Raw genomic sequence first — 16,676 nt, 5'->3', positions numbered from 1 at the left:
TACTGAAATTTAGTGGTAGCTGTCAAAATTTTCAAGATTCACCTGTCCCTGACATATAGTCTGGCTAAAGGGTTGATATAATTCTTCCACTTATTGAGAAATGTTAGACATTTAATTATCAATATCTTATGGAAGTTTTCTAAGGTCAAATTAAGGATAAACACTACTTTACAGTTACTTTGAAGTATCAGACAATTGGTGATCTTCAGTGATTTATAATGATAAGTTAGAGCTTTTGCCCTTTTAAGGAATTTGTTTTATGATGTTTTAAAATTCTGATTCATTGGGAAAGATGGACCTACTCTAGTGTACTCTGGTTATAAGTGAAAATTAGCAGTTTTGATGGATATAACTTTCACATAAGCATGGTCTAAACTTCTTTTTCTTAAGGACAGAGTTTCATTTCTTTTTAATTGAGGGGAGTAGAAATATAACACAATATATACCCTCCTGTCAGATTTTTAAGTATATAGTACAGTGTTGTTAACTGTAAGCATAACATTGTATAACAGATCTCTAGAACTTATTCATCTTGCACAAACAAAATTTTTTGCCCATTTAATCACAACTCATTTTCCCCTTCCTCCTAGTCCCTGGTAATTACTTCTTTATGGACTAGTTTTATTAGTAGTTTATATAAGTGTGATCATACAGTATTTGTTCTTCTGTGACTGGTTTATTTCACTTAGTGTAATCTCATCTGTGATGTAGCATATAGCAGGATTTTCTTTCTTTAAACAACATGCTGTTGTATGCATATACATGTTCTTAACCCATTCATCTGCAGTAGACATTTAGGTTGTTTCGATCTCTTGGCTCTTAGGAATAATGTTGCACTGAACTTTTTGTAGAGACAAGGTTCTTTATGATTGGGATCCACTTTTTATTTTTAAATTGGAGGGATTATTTTGCTGTACATATGAAAAAGATTTTTGCTGTGATGGCTATTATTTCTTTGAATTCTCATTTTTGTAGGCCTGAAGCTCCATTGGATCAGGAACAGATAACTGCTGCTTATCCTGTAGAACATGGTCAGTTAGAGGCTCATCCAAAACCAGACTTTGTCAGAGAATCAAGTGAGACAGACGTACAGAAGTTTTTAAGCAGATCAGTGGAAGACATCAGACCTCGTCATACTGACACAAATAGTCAGTCTACTTGTTTTGATGTACCTGATCAAAAGACTATAGCCACTCCTCAAGAAGAGCGAATTTCAGCTGGAGAAAGTCAGCCTGCCCGGAAAAGAAGTGTTTGCCATGGATCTAACCATACTCAAAAATCAGAGGAGCTGAGGAGTGAGCCATCTGCAAGCATTCCTAAAGTAACTAGCAGAGGTATTGAATTAAAAGAACCAGCAGAAAGGCAAGAGGAAAAAACAAAAAAAGAGGGCTTTATCCGATCTTCTGATGGACCAAAACCTGAGAAATTGTATAAATCTAAATCGGAAACTCGTTGGGGCCCGAGGCCTAGCTCCAACAGAAGAGAAGAAGGTAACGAAAGGCCTGTGAGAAGATCAGGTCCTATTAAAAAACCTATACTTAGAGATATGAAAGAAGAACGGGAGCAAAGGAAGGAGAAAGAAGGAGAAAAGGGAGAAAAAGGAGAAAAGGTCACTGAAAAAGTGGTAAAACCTGAAAAAACAGAAAAGAAAGAACCTCTTCCTCCACCACCCGCACCACCTGCAGCACCAGTTCAGCCACAGTCGGTTCCACCACCACCTGAACCAGAACCAGAGAAACTTCCATCAGTAGAAACTTCACCTTCAACTTTGGTACAAAAGCCACCTCAAGATACCGAGAAGCCTTTGGAGCCTGTAAGTAGTGTTGAGGTAGAGCCTACAGTTAAAACCATAAACCAACAAACTGTCACAGCACCAACAGTCAAGGAAGAAAAGCAGCCTGAGAAAGTCATCAGCAAAGACCTTGTTACAGAGAGAACGCGACCAGATTCAAGACCAACAGCTAAGAAAGAATCCACTTTACCCCCTAGGACCTACTGGAAAGATGCTAGAGACAGAGATTGGTTTCCAGATCAAGGATACAGAGGTCGAGGCCGAGGTGAATATTACTCCAGAGGGCGAAGCTACAGAGGCTCTTATGGAGGACGTGGCAGGGGTGGTAGAGGGCACACTCGAGATTATCCTCAGTATAGAGACAGTAAGCCGCGAGCAGAGCATGTGGCCCCAGGACCCCTCAGGCAGCGAGAAGAAAGTGAAACACGAAGTGAGAGCTCTGATTTTGAAGTTGTTCCCAAAAGAAGAAGACAGCGAGGTTCAGAGACTGACACAGACAGTGAAATTCATGAAAGTGCAAGTGACAAGGATAGTTTAAGCAAAAGTAAGCTTCCCAAAAGAGAGGAACGGCCTGAAAGCAAGAAACCTATAAAGCCTCAGTCTTCTTTCAAGCCTGAAAATCATGTCCGAATAGATAGTAGACCTCTAGAAAAACCTTTTGTAAGGGACGATGATAAATCTAAACCAGGCTTCCTTCCTAAAGGAGAGCCTACAAGGCGAGGCAGAGGGGGAACATTCAGACGTGGTGGAAGAGATCCTGGAGGTCGCCCATCACGCCCTTCTACCTTACGAAGACCTGCTTATCGGGATAATCAGTGGAACCCAAGACAGACAGAAGCTCCTAAACCGGACAGTGGGGAGCCACCAAGGAGACACGAGCAGTTTATCCCTATCCCAGCAGATAAACGGCCTCCAAAATTTGAGCGAAAATTTGACCCAGCTAGAGAGAGGCCCCGAAGGCAGCGTCCTACGCGACCACCAAGGCAAGATAAACCTCCCCGATTTAGACGACTAAGGGAGAGGGAGGCTGCTTCAAAAACCAATGAGGTGGCAGTGCCCACAAATGGCACAGTTAATAATGTGGTTCAGGAACCAGTTAATACTGCTGGGGATATTTCTGGGAATAAGACACCAGACTTATCTAACCAGAACTCTTCAGATCAGGCAAATGAAGAATGGGAAACAGCCTCTGAAAGCAGTGATTTCAATGAGAGGCGTGAGAGGGATGAAAAAAAAAATGCTGATTTGAATGCACAAGTGGTGGTAAAGACGGGAGAGAATATTGTACCTCCAAAGAGGGAAATAGCAAAGAGAAGTTTTTCTAGTCAGCGACCTGGCATAGATCGCCAGAATCGGCGTGGTAACAATGGTGCACCCAAATCCGGAAGGAATTTCTCGGGTCCTAGGAATGAAAGGAGAAGTGGCCCACCATCAAAAAGTGGAAAGCGAGGGTGAGTATTTTATGTTACATGTAATTACTTTTGCATCTTTTTTGGGGGGAGGGTGTGGGGAATGCTACTCATCTTGTGGGTTCTTAAGTCCCCAACCAGGAATTGAACCCAGGCCCTCAACAGTGGAAACGCAGGGTCCGCGAATGGCTGCTTTTGCACCTTTAGAGAAACTAAAAGTATGCTTCTTGGTTGAACTGTGCAAAGGCACCAGTCTATAGAAGATCAAGACATTCTTCTCCTGTAGGTTTTTTGTTTTTTCTTTCTATTCTAAAAGTGTAAGAGTGCTTGAGAAAGAGGTTAGTGGATCACAAAAGTCCTTGCCTATTGTTATGTTATATCTCCCCAAAGAGTCCTGTTAGACATTTGTAGCTTTGGGGAAATCGACACACCCAAGGACAGGACATATACAATGTCTTCCATTTGGTGGATCATCTTGCTGATGATGAGCAGCCTGCCTTTCTTGATTTCTCTCTGGAGAACTGTGGTTCTCACAGGTATCCTCTGGGACTTAAATTAGTATGTTATATTCAGTCCTTCTGTACTGGTTTCTAGAGAGTGAATGTTGAAACTTAAAGGATATATTCCCCTCTCGAGTTGCAAACCTGCAATAAACCATCTAGCTTACAGAGAGGCCTAGAAAGCAAAGCCCTGCCCTACCACCAGGACCACCCAGTAACACAAATAGCATGTCATTGTTTTTAAAAGAATTTTTCTCAACTGTGCTAAATTTGGTCTGTTTTTTTTAAATATTAAAATGCTGGTTATAGTAAATTATTATTTTATAGTACTAAGAAAATTATAAAGTAGCATTATTTCTAGTTTTAAATCTAGGCTCTGGTACTTCAATTTGTATAAATTCTCTGCTTCCTCACCAGTAAAATGAGGAGAAAGCAGTAGAACTTTAAAAATGTATGAAGGTTCAGTGGCATGATATTTATGAAACAGTGTAACACCTGGTATATAGTAAGCAACTATTATTATGGTGTGCCTGTTTTTTAAAAAAAAAAAATCCCAGATTTGCAGCTTGAGCTGATAAGAAATTTATTCAGACAAAATATTATCTTAATCTGCATTGGTTAGTTACACTTAGCATGTCAGGTTACTGTATCAGTCAGTAAAAAATATTTTCACTTCCTGATAATTTAGAGAGAGTTCCAGGAAAGTAATACTACCAGTTGTGTTTATTGAGTACCAGTTTAACACAGAATTTAAACTTCCCTTTAAAAGTCAAAAGAATAGGATAACATATAGATAATATAGTTACATTAACAATGTAGTTGTTGACTATAACCAAGCTATTTGAATTTCAAGTAGTAATACTCAAGGTTTCAGCTACTTTAGCAAGTCTTTTGTACCATATAGATGGTAGCAACTTGAACCTGCAGACATAGCAGTTACCAGCTATAGATTAATGTTTTCTAAGTGTCACATTTAGAAGAAATGAATTCATAGTTCACATATTTGAGATCATGGTTTTTGTCAGGCTCTTGATCAGCTTTTAAGTAATACTATATATTGAGCTGGAAATGAATTGATAAGCCCATTTTTCATGGTGTATGTTCTTGAAGTTTTTATAAAATGAACCCAAGAAAAGAATTTGTTAACAGGAAAAAACCCTGTGGAAATACTTTTGGTTTGTGAAGTGAGTTGTTTCCATATCAAAACTATTTTTTAAAATGTTTATATTATATATATGTATGTGTATAAATCTGATTGAACTTTTGAAACGAAGACTTGTAAGCATAGAATTCTTTACACTTTTTTTTTCATATACTGCCCTCTTGTGGAGAAGATCCACCAGTGAATACTTAGGACTAGCTTAGATCCCTGGAGAAGGCAATGGCACCCCACTCCAGTACTCTTGCCTGGAAAACCCCATGGATGGAGGAGCCTGGTAGGCTGCAGTCCATGGGGTTGCAAAGAGTTGGACACAGTTGAGCGACTTCACTTTCACTTTTCACTTTCCTGCATTGGAGAAGGAGATGGCAACCCACTCCAGTGTTCTTGCTTGGAGAATCCCAGGGACGGAGGAGCCTAGTGGGCTGCCGTCTGTGGGGTCGCACAGAGTTGGACACGACTGAAGCGACTTAGTAGCAGCAGCAGCAGCTTAGATCACAGAAATTTTCTGCTATGAACAATGTCGATTAGCTCATTTATAAACATAATGAACACTGTAAGAATGGATACAGTAAGAACTTTCAGGGAATAATTAGGATTCTAGAATTTAACTGCTAGAAAGAACTCTGAGGAGCTAGGCTTATTTCCTTTATTGGGAAGCTCCATCTTAGTAAAGTTGTACCCAACAAAAATCACTAAGGTATTTCTATCCCACTGTTATTTCTTCTTAGATTATTCTTTAGAAACTGCCACTAAGGGCATTTTTCTTTTGATCAAGTATATGGAGACAGTGGGCTTCCCAGGTTGTTCAGTGGTAAAGAATTCACCTGCCAATGCAGGAGATGCAAGAGACACAGGTTTGATCCCTGGTTTGGGAAGATCCCCTGAAGTAGAAAATGGCAACCCGCTCCAGTATTCTTGCCTGGAAAATTCCATGGAAAGGTGAGCCTGGCGGGCTACAGTCTGTGGAGTCAAAAAAGAGTCGGTTATGACTGAGCAGCTAAGCCCCATGCCATGCACACATGTGGAGCTAGTAATAAAATCAGATTATTATTTTGTAGGCCATTTGATGACCAGTCGGCAGGCACAGGTGGTACTGATCCTGTCAATGGCAACTCTGCACACCATCAAGAAGGAGTACTTAATGGTACAGGACAAAAGAACTCCAAAGATTCTACTGGGAAAAAAAGAGAAGACCCCAAACCAGGCCCTAAAAAACCCAAAGAGAAAGTGGATGCACTGTCACAGTTTGATCTCAACAACTATGCAAGTGCGTTTCAGATCACCTTTATCTGGCTGTCTATCTGTTGTCTGTCTGTCCATCTGTTACATTTAAGTAGATATTGTAAATAAATTAGTCATCAAAAAAGGAAAGTTGGACTTCAGGATAGAGATAGAGACTGATTATGAATCACAGATAGAGCTTTAACTGAAATAACACCAACTTTTACCATACCTGTGAGTGCTTGATAAAATTCTTGTTAAAGATAATCCACAGTTTCACTTTTCTTAAGAAAATAAATCAACCACTCTTCCTCGCTAAACAGATGTGGGGGATGCACAGAAAACCAAATGAAGATGCTTTGTATATATGCTGTGTTTGAAAAGAGAAGTGTTAACCTCAATAAATTATAACCTTGAGAAAATTGGTATCTAAGGTATGGTAAACAGAGAATAATAGGGTGGGAGGTAGTGTTGCTGTGGATAATTACTTTCAGAAAGCCATGGAGTGATAGGATGTCAAATGTGAAAAATAACACAGCCGGAAGGAAATATATGATGATGTTAACAAGGAATCTCTAATAAGAGTAGACACTTACACAGACAAATATTGGTATTTCCCATTCATCTGATGAGACGTAAGCTCGAAATACTGAATAAGATGGAGAGATTTACTAAGTTGAGACTAGATAGTAGTAATGGGAAACTGGTTAGGTACTATTGTTATTGCATATTAGAGATGTTGATGAGTTTTCTTTCATCTAGTTAATGGTTATTTATACATATTCAATTTTATTTGGGCCCAGGACCTTAACACTATTATTTATAGACCAGCTATTTTCAAAATGGGGTAACATCACCTGGAAGTTTGTGAGAAAAACAAAATCTTGGGCCCTACCCCAGGTCTACTGTATCAGAAACTTGGCATGTGAAGCAATCTGTGTTTTAACAAGTTCTCCAGGGGATTCTAATTCCAGTGCACGTAAACTTGAGAGCTAATTCTGGACTACCATTTTAGGATTCATGTGGAAAAGAAAGAATCTTAAGTGTATGTTTTAAGAATTTTTAGATTCTTTAGAATTGTGGTTCTTAATAGGGATGATTCTGCACCCCAGGGGCATGTGACAATTTCTAGAGACATTTGTGGTGTTGCAGCTGGTGGCTAGATGCTACTGACATTTATGTATTTATCTATATTTGTCAGCCTTAGGTCTCAGCTACAGTGCGTGGGCTTCTCTCAAGTTGTGGCGCACGGTCTCTAGAACTCAGGGTCTCAGTAGTTGGTTGTTTATAGGCTTAGTTGCTCCTTGACATCTGGGACATTAGTTCTCTGACTAGGGATTGAACCACATCCCCTGCACTGGAAGGTGGGATTCTTAACCACTGGGCGTCCAGAAAAGTCACCTACTGACATATTTGTGGGTTTAGGCCCAGAAATGCTGCTAAATGTTTTATAGTACACAGAACGGCTAACTCACAATGTTAATAGTGCTAAAGTTAGAAAGCTGTGATTTAAAGTGGTTAAAGTAAATCCAGAGGAAATTTGGATGCTAATGTGGTCCTAATGCTTGTGTGGTCCATGAGAAGAGAGACTAGCATCCATCTAGACATCACATTTGGAAAATGATAAGTGAAGATAACAAAAGTCCACAGAACATGGCAGATGTGTCTTCTCAAATATTTGTTTACTAGTTTTTCCAAACAACTTCTGGAATACGTTTGCAAAGTATTATTAAGACAGTATAAAAAAGTAAGTATTGTTTCTGAATTGATAATGAAAATTGAGCTATTAGTTTTAACTTGTTGAAGTTTTGTGGGTTTTTTTTTTTTACAACATTTAAAAAAAATTGTTTTTGGCTGTGCTGTGTCTTCATTGCTACAAACACCAGCTTCTCATTGTGATGGCTTCTCTTACTGTGTGTGGAGCACAGCCTCTAGGCACACGGGCTTCAGCAGTTGTGGGGCAGCAGTTTAGTTGCCCCACGACATGTGGAATCTTACTGGACCAGGGATCAAACACGTGTGCCCTGCCTTGGCAGGCGACCTATCAGCCACTGGACTACTTTTAATTAATTTTGAGTCATCTTTAGGTTCTTTGAAATAATGTAAATTTCCTGAAATTAGTTCCAAATGTTACATAGCACCAGACAAGAACAGGGTGTTGATCACAAAGTATTGTTCTCGTGTCCATAAATGCTTCACGTAATTGAGTGAACTATTCAGAAGATTTCTAAAGGAGCTCTTTGGCAAGAAAATGAAAATAATTAGTGATGATATGACTATGAAGACAAGCTTTACACACACTTTTTACACACACTTTTTACACACACTTTCTAGTTTAAGTGAAAAACCAAGACAAATTTAGAATTATGAAGAGATCTCTTGGAGTGCATAACACCCTTTGAAATGTTGAACTAAAACCTTGCATTGAGGTAAGCATATGCTCTGTTTTACACAGTTAATTTCTTAAAAGGATTTAAAACACAAGTAGAAGTGCCATAGATAAATCAGAATCAATGTTTTTCCTTTTAAATCAGATTTTTATTAAACAGACTAACAGTAATAGGTTTGTAAAGAGTGAAAGCCAATCTTAGTATTTTTTTTTCCCTGTCAGTATTTCTATGAATGTGAATTTTTAGCTATTTAAAAAGAACTGTTTGCAGGTAGATTCCCTTTGATCTACTTTGGGTCATATTCTCTTGGCAACCCCCGCAAGTTATCACCGTTCTGAATTGTGTGTATATCATTGTCAAGCAGTTTTTGATTATGTGTTCCCCAATCACAACACAGTATAGGACTTTCCTAATGGTACAGTGGATAGGAATCTGCCTGCCAATGCAGAGAACATGGGTTCGATCCCTGGTCTGGAAAAATCCTACATGCCCTGGAGCAACTAAGCCCATGCACCACAGCTGCTGAAGCCCTCATAGGGCCTGTGCTCCACAACTGGAGAATAGCCCCTGTGCTCCACAACTAGAGAAAGCCCACACACAGCAACAAAAGACCTAGTGCAACCGAAAAATTACAATAAATTAATTAATTATATTAAAAAAGAATCCACCTGCTTAAAAAATCCCCATTAATTTGCAAAATTAATTTATTTGAATTGCCTCACCTTTTTCTTATATTCATTGTGTAAGCTTTATACCTACAACCCAAAATCACATCACCTGGACTGTTTTTATTTGTCTTTTAAGTGTTAATGGGTCTAAATTTTTTATACTCACTTAGAATGTATAGGATAATTTAACAAGGTAGAATAATTATTAGACAATGCATTGAAAGTATATCTTGAGTTATTCTTCTGCTGGTTATTATGATATATGTACATGAGAGTCCCTTGGACTGCAAGGAGATCCAACCAGTCCATTCTAAAGGAGATCAATCCTGGGTGTTCATTGGAAGGACTGATGCTAAAGCTGAAAGAAACTGCAATACTTTGGCCACCTCATGCGACGAGTTGACTCACTGGAAAAGACTCTGATGCTGGGAGGGATTGGGGGCGGGAGGAGACGGGGACGACAGAGAATGAGATGGCTGGATGGCATCACCGACTCGATGGACATGAGTTTGAGTGAACTCCAGGAGTTGGTGATGGACAGGGAAGCCTGGCGTGCTGTGATTCATGGGGTCACAAAGAGTCGGACACAACTGAGCGACTGAACTGAACTGATATCACTTTACATTCCCTTGGAACTTTAACATATATTTCATGTTTTTAATAGCTCCACGTTGTCAACAATAGCCTTATATAAACTAAAGGCATTGAGAATCAAAAGAGCAGCTTAGCTTGTCAGCACCATGTTGTTAGCAAATCAGCCTCTCAGAGCTTATTGCATCCTTTGAAAAGGGGAAACAGTAGTAATTTAGCCCACCTCTTAGAATGGTTAGACGCAAATAAGATAAAAGTGCTAACATAGATCTTCACAGCATGATACACATCTTGAGACTGGGAGAAGTAAAGAAAGTAAAGAAGTAAAGTAAAGAAAAAGACTTTTTTGATTCTTTTTTTAAAAAATGTATATCAGTTATAGCAGGTAATTTTAGGACTTGATTTATCTATGAAATCTTCAAATTTTAGTAATGGCTATTTTATGGTGTGTAAAATTGGTTATTTTATGAATTATAAGTGTTAGATTTTTGCCTTTTTTCTTTTAATCACTATTGGAGCAAACATTTCTGTTTTATCTTTTCAGTTGAAAAAAATTTCACTTTAAATCTTATTCTGTTCCTATAGGTGTTGTTATAATTGATGACCATCCTGAAGTAACAGTAGTTGAAGACCCCCAGTCAAATTTGAATGATGATGGTTTTACTGAAGTGGTATCCAAAAAACAGCAGAAGCGTTTACAGGATGAAGAACGCCGAAAGAAGGAAGAACAAATCATACAGGTTTAGTGTTTCAATTTATTGCTGCTTATTTGGATTATTGCCCAAAATATACTAGGAAATGGTTGAGGTTTCTTCCAACCTATAAGGTCAGGGCTGTATTTACTATTCAAGTGCTGAGAATGACCTGATTTTTCACAACTTTAAACTTTTTAACTGCAGTGAGATCAGTTTTAAATAAAATGTAATTACTGTATGTCACTGTCTGCCTTAGAGATTATCTTTATTTCAGAGCAACTTATTTGCCCCATCTTACTTCATTGCAGTGTTAAAGTTTTTAAATCATCTTGGAAATCTAATGAACACAGCTGCCATGATCTCTAATAACTTACAGATTCTTGACCTATACCAGTTTCTCTTATAATCTAAATTAGTTTATTTAAATGCATAGTACGAATCACAGTAAGTTAAATTTTTCTTTTTATCGACCCAAACACCCATGTTGCTAAATGCTGAACCAGTATAAACATAAATAGAGCACGTGGGTCACAGTGATAAAGAGCCCTAATAGATAAGAAGGTTTTAAAACAGGAAGCACTGTAAAAATCCTATGTGTGTGACAATATTGAGTTTAATTGAGCATAGTCTTCGAACTAGATATTTTCAGAAGTCATTTATTGTTACTGTGTTTTAAGAAGGTAAGTTAGTGCATACATTCTATATAGCATAACACTCACCAATACTCCCAGAATTAATGTTTCTGTGGCAAACATCAGTTGAATGGAACCAATAATTTTTTTTTGTCAGGTAGAGTCAGATTTTGCTGCCAAATGAAATTAGTGCGAATTTACTTAATTTCTTTAATTTCAGAATTGTGGAAAAGAGCTTGTGGAACTGTGTATCAAGAATATATGTTTTTTCCCCTATAGCATATTCAGTTCAGTTCAGTTCAGTCGCTCAGTCGTGTCCGACTCTTTGCGACCCCGTGAATCACAGCACGCCAGGCCTCCCTGTCCATCACCAACTCCCAGAGTTCACTCAAACTCATGTCCATCTCTCATAATTTAAAATCTCATTAGTAACCTTGATGTTTTTATTCTATAGAGTAGGTATTTTGTAAAGGAACTAAATTAGCAGTAGGTAACTTTGTTGGAAGAGATGTTCATGAACTATTCCATTTCAGCTATATTATTGACACAAATGATTTCTGCAAATTTTTTAAGGTCTGGAATAAAAAGAATGCAAATGAAAAGGGAAGAAATCAGACTTCTAAGCTCCCACCAAGATTTGCCAAAAAACAGGCTACAGGAACCCAGCAAGTACAGCCTCCAGCTTCAGCTCTAACCTCAGCTCTGGGTCCAGGGTCAACTTCAGCTCCGGTTCCAGCCACAACCCCAGCTCCAGTTCCGGCCTCAACCCCAGCTCCCCTTCTAGCATCACCCGCAGCTTCTATTCCAGCCCCCGCTGCAGTCCCAGTCTTAACTTCCACCTCAGCTCCACTCCCAGCCTTAGCCTCAGCCTCAGCTCCAGTTCCAGCCTCCACCCCAACTACAGCCACGGCCTCTTCTCCAGTTCCAGCTCCAGCCCCAATCCTTGCCTCAGCTTCCTCTCCAGCCTCTGTCCCCATCCTTACCTCAGCCTCAATTCCCATCCTTGCCTCAGCCCTAGCACCAGCTTCAGCTCCACCTCCAGCCATCTCAGCCCCAACTGTCCCTGCCTCAGCCCCGACAGCCCCAACCCCAACCTCCACCCTAGTCCAAGTCCCTGCCCCAGGTCAGACGCAGGGACAGACTCACAAACCAGTCCAGAGTCCACTACAGACTACAACACAATCTTCGAAACAGCCACCTCCTTCAATTAGACTACCTTCAGCTCAGACACCAAATGGCACAGATTATGTAGCCACAGGGAAACCCATCCAGACGTCGCAGTCACATGGCACTCTTACAACTGAATTATGGGAGAACAAGGTGGCCCCACCAGCTGTGCTGAATGACATTTCTAAGAAATGTAAGTGTTCAACAGAGAAGTGAGGGGTCGGGAATGGTGTGGGAATTGAGAGTTAGTTTTCAATTTTATTTATAAACTCACGGGGTTTTTTCTAGCCATCTCTTTTTTTCTTAGTAGGAAGCAGTAACAGTAATCTGTCATCTTGGCTTCCTTTCTTAAAACCTTTATTTCTAAGACAAGTGTGTTACACTTTTAACAGCCATATTTTATGGACACAACTTTTTGTTGATAAAACAATGTACAGTGTTTTGGGGGAATCATATTTATTCTGGTGTGCAAGAATCTCTTTAAATGCCATGTGAAAAGTCATTCTTGTCTAGCTACCATTAAAAGAAAAGGTTAAATGGACTATGAATTATTAACCTCTAAATTTTAATGGTTGTATTTCCTGTGACGACTTCTTTTCAGTAGGTCCCATTAGTCCACCACAGCCACCTTCCGTCAGTGCGTGGAATAAGCCCCTAACATCATTTGGATCAGCCACTTCATCAGAGGTAGGAGCAGATTTAGTTATGGCTTTTGTGGGGTTATTGTGGCAGTTTCCTTAAAACAGTTACTCAAACTGTTGGCCTGTATCAGAATCACCTGGAGAGCTTAATTCCTGATCCTTAGTCTGCAAAAATCACCTTCCACAAATCTTGTGTTTTAGATTCAGTTTCAGTGTGACCTCTTAGGGACCTTTTTCTAAGTGATTTAACCATATTTTAATTGTTACACATCTCATATCTAAACTTGTTACTTATTTCCTTTATCCATTATAGTGCAAAGTCTGCAAGTTAGATTGATAGTGTCTGCCTGGATCAGTACCTTGCACAAACAAGATGTTACATAAATTAGAAATTTAATTGATAAATTCCTAGGGTGTGTGCACTCCATTACCAATCACAAAGTGCTTTCATGTATATTAATTTTTATTTTCAGAGCAGAAGTGGGTGACACTGGGATTACTGTCTCTTTTCTGCTCCTCCATTAATCTATTCATCTATTTGTCATTGTATTTGTTGCTTTACATTTGTTTTAAATGATTGTTTACATTTAAGTTAAGGGTGTGATTTGCCCTACAGTTCAGGGCAATTAAAGCCAGAACTTTAAAACTTAAGTCTTGCCCTAGTTTTTATCAGTTGTTTTCTAGTACAGATCAGTAGTGGGTTACAGGAATACTTTCTTAAAATGTAACCAATGTCAGTTATGGGACTTTTCAGATGACGCTATAGTAAAGAACTTGCCTACCAGTGCAGGAGATGTAAGAGGCATGGGCTCAGACTCTGGGTCAGAAGGATCTCCTGGAGGAGGCCATGGCAACCCACTCCAGTATTCTTGCCTGGAGAATCCCATGGACAGAGGGCTACAGTCCATGGCGTCGCAAAGAGTCGGACATGACTGAAGCAACTAGCATGCATGCGTTATCAATTAATCTCAATTAGATGTAGATTGCTTCAAACCTTCTATTATACTTTTAAAATTTGTAGTATTACATAAATCATTCAGTCAAATTTGAACTCTACTTTGAAGCAAGTTTTTAAATGTTCTAGGGAACAAAGAATAGTCAAGAAAGTGGAGTTGAAATTGGAATTGACACAATTCAGTTTGGTGCTCCAGCTTCAAATGGGAATGAAAATGAAATTGTTCCTGTGCTTTCGGAAAAAACTACCGACAAAATATCTGAACCTAAAGAACAACGGCAGAAGCAGCCACGGGCAGGCCCTATCAAAGCCCAGAAGGTAAATACCGTTCCTGTTCCAGATAGAGTTGTATGAAAGCCACTAACATATGAGGAGAATAAATAAGTTTTTTAACTGGATTTAGTTTTCGATGAAATGTCTTTGACCATGACATGTTTTTGTCATAAACATTGAATTTAGCTTCCAGATTTGAGTCCAGTTGAAAACAAAGAACATAAACCTGGTCCTATTGGAAAGGAACGTTCATTAAAAAATAGAAAAGTAAAAGATGCCCAACAGGTGGAACCAGAAGGACAGGAGAAACCAAGTCCTGCTACAGTCAGAAGTACAGATCCTGTGACAACAAAGGAAACCAAAGCAGTTTCAGAAATGTCTACTGAAATAGGAACAATGATCTCAGTTTCATCCACAGAATATGGCACTAATGTGAAGGTAAGCAACAGGCAGTGATTACCAAGTCAGTTGGTGCAAGCCAAGTCTAACATGAATGGGGAAAACAGCAGCAATATACTTTTCTTTTTTTCTTTTTGGTTGAGGCATATAATTCTGTAGCTTATATGGGTTATTATTTATACAGAGATTTTATTTCATGGTGTGCATATGTGATATAAATTATTACAATAAATTATTTCTTTCTGTGGAAATTAACTCAGTTCTGGACTACTGAGTAGTTTAAAGTGAAAAAATATTTACACAAGATGAGAATGCTTTTCAGTGAGTTTATAGACTTTGAAAGAATTGCTGCATATTTCTTTTTATTTTGTTAATGGAATTGTAATGGACCCCCTCCTTATCTTGCACACTAATGAGATTCTGAGGTCAGGAAATAACATAAAATTAGTAACTACAGTTACTAAGAGAAGGAAAAGGAAATGGCACCCCACTCCAGTACTCTTGCCTGGAAAATTCCATGGACGGAGGAGCCTGGTAGGCTACAGTCTATGGGGTCGCAAAGAGTTGGACACGACTGAGCGACTTCACAAGCCAAAGTAACTCCAGTGTAGGCAGTTTTCTTCCAGAGTTGGAACAAGTCTTGTTTCATTGGTTGAGCACCAGAGGAATGAATGACTTGTATTTAGGGTCTACATTGAATGAAAAAATGCGTGTCTTTAGAAATACTTATTAAGGCAAGATAACACTGTGTGACTTACGGGGACTGACACTTGCAGGAGTAGCAAATTTATATCTGCCATTTGGTGTTCACTCTGGAACATATGCTCACTGAAAAGAAAGGTGGATGGAACCTTTCGTGTTACTTGAATATTTTTCTCTTTTTAATTGCCATGCAACTTAGTTGATGGAGGTGAAAAGCTCGTGTGATCTAACTCTACCATGTTTAAAGGAAAGATTCATGGTGATAAACATGGAGTTTATCCTGAAATCTAATTGTGACAACTAAGATCTTGACATTCATTTATCCATGTTTTATTTTGAAGAAAACAAAACATCAGTAGTTGAAAGTAAGCTCTAGATTTGAGTAAAAGAACTACACAGAGTTATTTTAGAAATCCACAGAAATAAATATTTGGTACTGTTGACAGCCTCCTGTATTGCAGTATATATTTTAAATGTATAGGACTCTAGCAGTGGTTCAAGTGTGGTAGGTCCATGTTTGTTTTATCCCACTGTTGGTCTCTAAGATTTGAGTGTTAAGGTTTGCTCTACTGCTTTCTTCCAAAATGACTTTACAACTGTTAGGCTGTCATTAAAAAGTGACTTAACTCAATTTAAAACTTTTTTGTTGTTTTTTTATTTTTTTTCTCTTACCACTCCACAGGAGTCTGTAACAGACTATACTACACCTTCTTCCTCTCTGCCTAACACTGTGGCTACTAATAATGCAAAGATGGAGGATACTTTGGTTAATAACGTAAGTAATCAACTGGAGATGTGGCAGGTTTGGATAGGAACCTGGCTGCTGTTACCTAAAACACATTTTATGATCAGTATTAAACTCTTTTCAGGGTAAGAGTTAGCATTGGCAGTAAGTTTGTATTTAGGAGCGCTGTAATGTAATTAGGGGCAATAGTCAAAGCTGAGTTATTTTTCCCCTGAAAATCATCACTTTATATTTAATATCCAGGCTTGTGATGCTTAGGCTTGATTTCACATGTATTAATCCTGTTAAACTGGTTTTGGTAAAAAAATTTTATTCTTAGTTTTCACATTCTACTGATTCATCATTTAATTTTGTTGGCAATTTTGTTCTTAAATGACACCTTTCTATAATGCTGTGAAAGGTCGTTCACTTAAAAGACACTTAGATTATTACTGAAGATTTATGTGTTTCTTTTTGAATTTGAAAAATGATACTGGACATTAACAACTTCATTCCTCTTTTGAATACTGAAGGGTTTATCTTCATAAACCCTTGAATACTCTATTAAAAGATGACAGTCAGTTATATAAATCTGGCTCTCACCTCCCAAAGCAACCATATTATAATTTAAGAATCTGTTAAATATCGGTACATTCCAGTACTTTGCCTAGTTCACAGACTGACAGTTGACAAATGGGTAAGTGGGGGAAAAAAAGCATTTAGAAGTTACGTGTGTGGCTCTTGTTTTGGAGAGC

The 16,676-nt window shown here is 38.6% G+C and overlaps 1 protein-coding gene across 14 annotated transcripts in view; it reads left to right on the top strand.

The window, feature by feature from the left end:
• PRRC2C (proline rich coiled-coil 2C) overlaps window positions 1–16,676 on the top strand; it is a 97,807-nt gene that overhangs the window by 56,821 nt on the left and 24,310 nt on the right. For 13 of the 14 annotated variants that reach the window (XM_055419642.2, XM_055419639.2, XM_055419641.2 and 10 more), the window contains exons 16-23: window positions 976–3,243; window positions 5,922–6,130; window positions 10,319–10,473; window positions 11,634–12,420; window positions 12,829–12,914; window positions 13,953–14,141; window positions 14,283–14,534; window positions 15,880–15,972. In XM_055419642.2, the coding sequence (XP_055275617.2) occupies window positions 976–3,243; window positions 5,922–6,130; window positions 10,319–10,473; window positions 11,634–12,420; window positions 12,829–12,914; window positions 13,953–14,141; window positions 14,283–14,534; window positions 15,880–15,972 (4,039 nt within the window). The remainder of the gene's footprint in view (window positions 1–975; window positions 3,244–5,921; window positions 6,131–10,318; window positions 10,474–11,633; window positions 12,421–12,828; window positions 12,915–13,952; window positions 14,142–14,282; window positions 14,535–15,879; window positions 15,973–16,676) is intronic. The other variant, XM_055419638.2, reaches the window with a different exon arrangement.

The sequence above is a fragment of the Moschus berezovskii genome, chromosome 17 (assembly GCF_049115385.1).
Source record: "Moschus berezovskii isolate FMDL1 chromosome 17, NW_MosBer_1.0, whole genome shotgun sequence".
NCBI classification, from domain to species: Eukaryota; Metazoa; Chordata; class Mammalia; order Artiodactyla; family Moschidae; genus Moschus; species Moschus berezovskii.
The sequence above is the reverse complement of the archived record's forward strand: the minus strand, read 5'-3'. Positions and strand labels throughout refer to the sequence as shown.